Below are 3,296 nucleotides of genomic sequence, written 5' to 3'. Positions count from 1 at the left end.
CTTCGGACATGATATATAAAATGATTTAATGTTTTACATATATATTCCTTATTAATTTGGTGCACATCTATCATCAGTAATTTAATGATTTAATGCTTTACATATATATTCCTTATTAATTTGGTGCACATCTATCATCAGTAATTTAATGATTTAATGCTTTACATATATATTCCTTATTAATGCTTTATATAACATGACGTAAGCCTTTAGCATATATATATATATATATTACTCGCGGTGTGCTCGATTATTCATCGACAAGTCGCTTCGCATACACTGGTGTATTGACCCAAGGAGAGATGAATGCGATGAGGCTGACGCCGATTCTCCTCGCCGTTCTGATGATGACATGTCTCGTGTTCGCTGCAAACTGTGGTACGTGAACCCCATCACACGATTTGTTATTCATATTCAATTTAGAAGAAAAAAATTGATGCATTGAAGTGCAGCGATTGCAGGCGGCCATGACGTGGAGACGAAACCGGCTAGCGGTCTCCGGCGGCCGCCGCCGGACGGAGAGAAGACGATGTTGGGAAGCAGCGACATAAACATCAAATTGTGTTTGAAGGCTCAGTGCGCTGGTTACAAGAGCTGTTACTGCTGCTTCACTTTACCTGGTTTGCCGTGCTGGCCTGATCAGAACACGTGCTGGCAAGAGTGTCCCAATCGCCATCGACTCCGATCCACCCGATCCATGAAGCACGCCGACGCGATGCCCTCCATAGGTCCTAGCAAGTTCTCATGAGAAAGGATCCGGTCTCGAATTCTCTGGCTCAGAGTGACAATATGTGATATATTGTCATGCATGGCAGCGTGAGTGTAGGATGGTAATAAATAAGCAACATTCCATGCAATAGTATGTCGTATGGGAACATCTTGATTTATGAGATTATTCAGAGCTTGTTCCTCATAATCTTGGGCTTGTATGGCAGGATATAACATACTTACTTTGTTCTAAAACAAATATACTTACTCAGTTTTCTTGATTTATGGTTTGTTTGAGGGTTGTAGTGCATCGAAGGGGCTAAAGTATCTTGCTATTCAATAAGGGGCTCAAATTTAGCCCCTTATTGAATAGCAAAAGATTTTAGCCCCTTCGATCCACTACAATCTCCTTGCTCTCAAACAAGATCTTGTGAACCTTTTTTTGGGGATTTTATAGTTCACCCACTAGTTTTGGCTGCTCAGTTTTACTCCTGCTCGACTCAGTTTTCCCCTTATACCGTTAACCTATGCTCGGAAATCACCTCATCTTACATGTAGACCCGTAACAGGGTAAAAAATGGTCTGTTGATGCAAAAAATGGATCGAAACAGAGATTCAAACTCAACACTTCAACCATTTTAACGATCCCAATGACCACTAAAACAGATACGATTCTTGTACATTTAATGCAAAATAGTTTTTATAACGTATCTCTGTAACACTTACGCGGTCACTTTTTTCAATTTCCAATTTCTCTCTGTAACACCTTCGCCTGGCCGTCGTCCCGCTGCTCCTCCTCATGTCCGCCGCGCGCCGATAGCGGAGGTGGGTGCACGGTGACCGCGCGCGGGCCAGGGCGCTCAAGGTCGCACTCCATCCTCGTCTGCGGGACGATGGGCTACTGCTTACCTATGTTGTGCTGTGCTGTTGCTGTTGCTGTGCCTCACTCATTGTGAGCGGCGTCGCCGTCGGCGATAAGAGGAGCAATAGGCGTCCATGGCCATGGCGTCAGAGGCGCTGCCGTTGACGGAGAAGCTGCAGCGGCGACAACCACGCGCATGGTCCCACCTGTAAGTCGCCGGGTCCATATGTAAGGCATCTAATGGATGGACGGAATGTATTCCATGATGTGATTTCTAAGCATAAGTTGAAGGTGGAAGGGGAAAACTGAGTAGAACATTTAGATATAGGTAGAACAGAGTAGAGTGCCAAAACTAGTGGGTGGAATGTAAAATCCCTTTTTTCATGTACTATAAAGTATGGTACTATAAAGTATGGGTCTATACTTAATTGCTTACTAAGATGTTCGGCTTCCACTTAGATTTTGGACTGGCTCCGCACCTCCGCAAGGATCATGTCAAATAGAGGATGCAGCACTGTAGATGACACTGTTTGCATAGTGAAATTTGAAATAGAGGGTAATATAATGTATGATATAAAAGACCTCATGCAGACAACCATAGTTACATACTGCATGTGCAAAATCATATTACCAAAATCATTGACGGAGACAATTGACAAATTTAGAAAATTTGCCTTTGGCGAGGCCAAGACATAAATGCTAAAAAGGTTATAATTTAGCTGTCTCGGAGCTAGTCACCATGATAGAGAAGAACGCCTATAAAACAATATTTTGTACTATATACAGTATTCTTTATAAAGTAGAATTTAAAATAATATGTGAGATAGGAGCCACCGGAGACCGAGAGTCACAATATGGAAACTAAAAAAGTTTTCCTCGGCTTCATTAATTTCTATCGTCATTTAGGATATTCAAGTGAAACTAACTAATTTTCTTCGGCCAACATAAGTTACGAATAATTTCTATCAGTCGGTATTAGTACCCGATTGAAATTACTGCAATAAAATATCCCAACATGCTTACTAGGGCCGGATATCGAGCCGACTTGGCTCGTCCGAGTTCGAGTTGACTCGTTAGGTTAATGAGCTGGTTCAGCTCGGCTCGTTAAGTTAACGAGTCACAGAGTTAGCTTGGCTCGTTTAGCACACGAGCCAGAGCAAAAAATAATAATAATCAATTTCTAGTTATTTTTAGACTAATTTAACAATAGAAAATATTAGTTATACTAAGTTTCACATACCACATCAATGTAATATCAAATTAACAAAACTCATCAATTCACAATTCACACACATGTTCATCGGTTTAACCCACAATTATATTCGCATTAAACAATTTAACACATAAACACATTTCATCAATCATTAGTTTAACTCATGCCATATACACCACACATACATATAACATTATCATCAATTGGTACGTAAATGATAGGCATATGATTTCGTTTTGCTAAAATGTGATAGCTTGTTTAGCTCGCGAGCTAGCTCGTTAACAACCGAGCTGGCTCATTAACGAACCGAGCTAGGATGTCACCTCAGCTCGTGAAAAAATTCAAATGAGTCGATCCGAGCCGAGCCGAGCTGACTGTTGGGGCGAAGGCGAACACGCCACCCTTCGCTCGACGACATCTACCTCGGCATTCCATAGAACGAAGGCCGCTCTAGCGAGCCCCGCCGATCATGCTGCGGATGTCGTCCATGCGAAGGCCCGAGCACCCCTCTTC

General features: G+C 42.1%; 1 protein-coding gene across 1 annotated transcript; it reads left to right on the top strand.

The window, feature by feature from the left end:
• Positions 1-250: 250 nt before the first annotated feature.
• Positions 251-958, top strand: LOC103654700 (uncharacterized). The gene is made up of 2 exons (XM_008681543.3): positions 251-378; positions 453-958. Exons 1-2 carry the CDS (start codon positions 303-305, stop codon positions 746-748), a joined length of 372 nt encoding a protein of 123 aa, XP_008679765.1. The 5' UTR covers positions 251-302; the 3' UTR covers positions 749-958.
• The last annotated feature ends 2,338 nt before the right edge of the window (positions 959-3,296 follow it).

Source organism: Zea mays, chromosome 4 (genome assembly GCF_902167145.1).
Source record: "Zea mays cultivar B73 chromosome 4, Zm-B73-REFERENCE-NAM-5.0, whole genome shotgun sequence".
In the NCBI taxonomy this organism is placed as follows: domain Eukaryota; kingdom Viridiplantae; phylum Streptophyta; class Magnoliopsida; order Poales; family Poaceae; genus Zea; species Zea mays.
The sequence above is the reverse complement of the archived record's forward strand: the minus strand, read 5'-3'. Positions and strand labels throughout refer to the sequence as shown.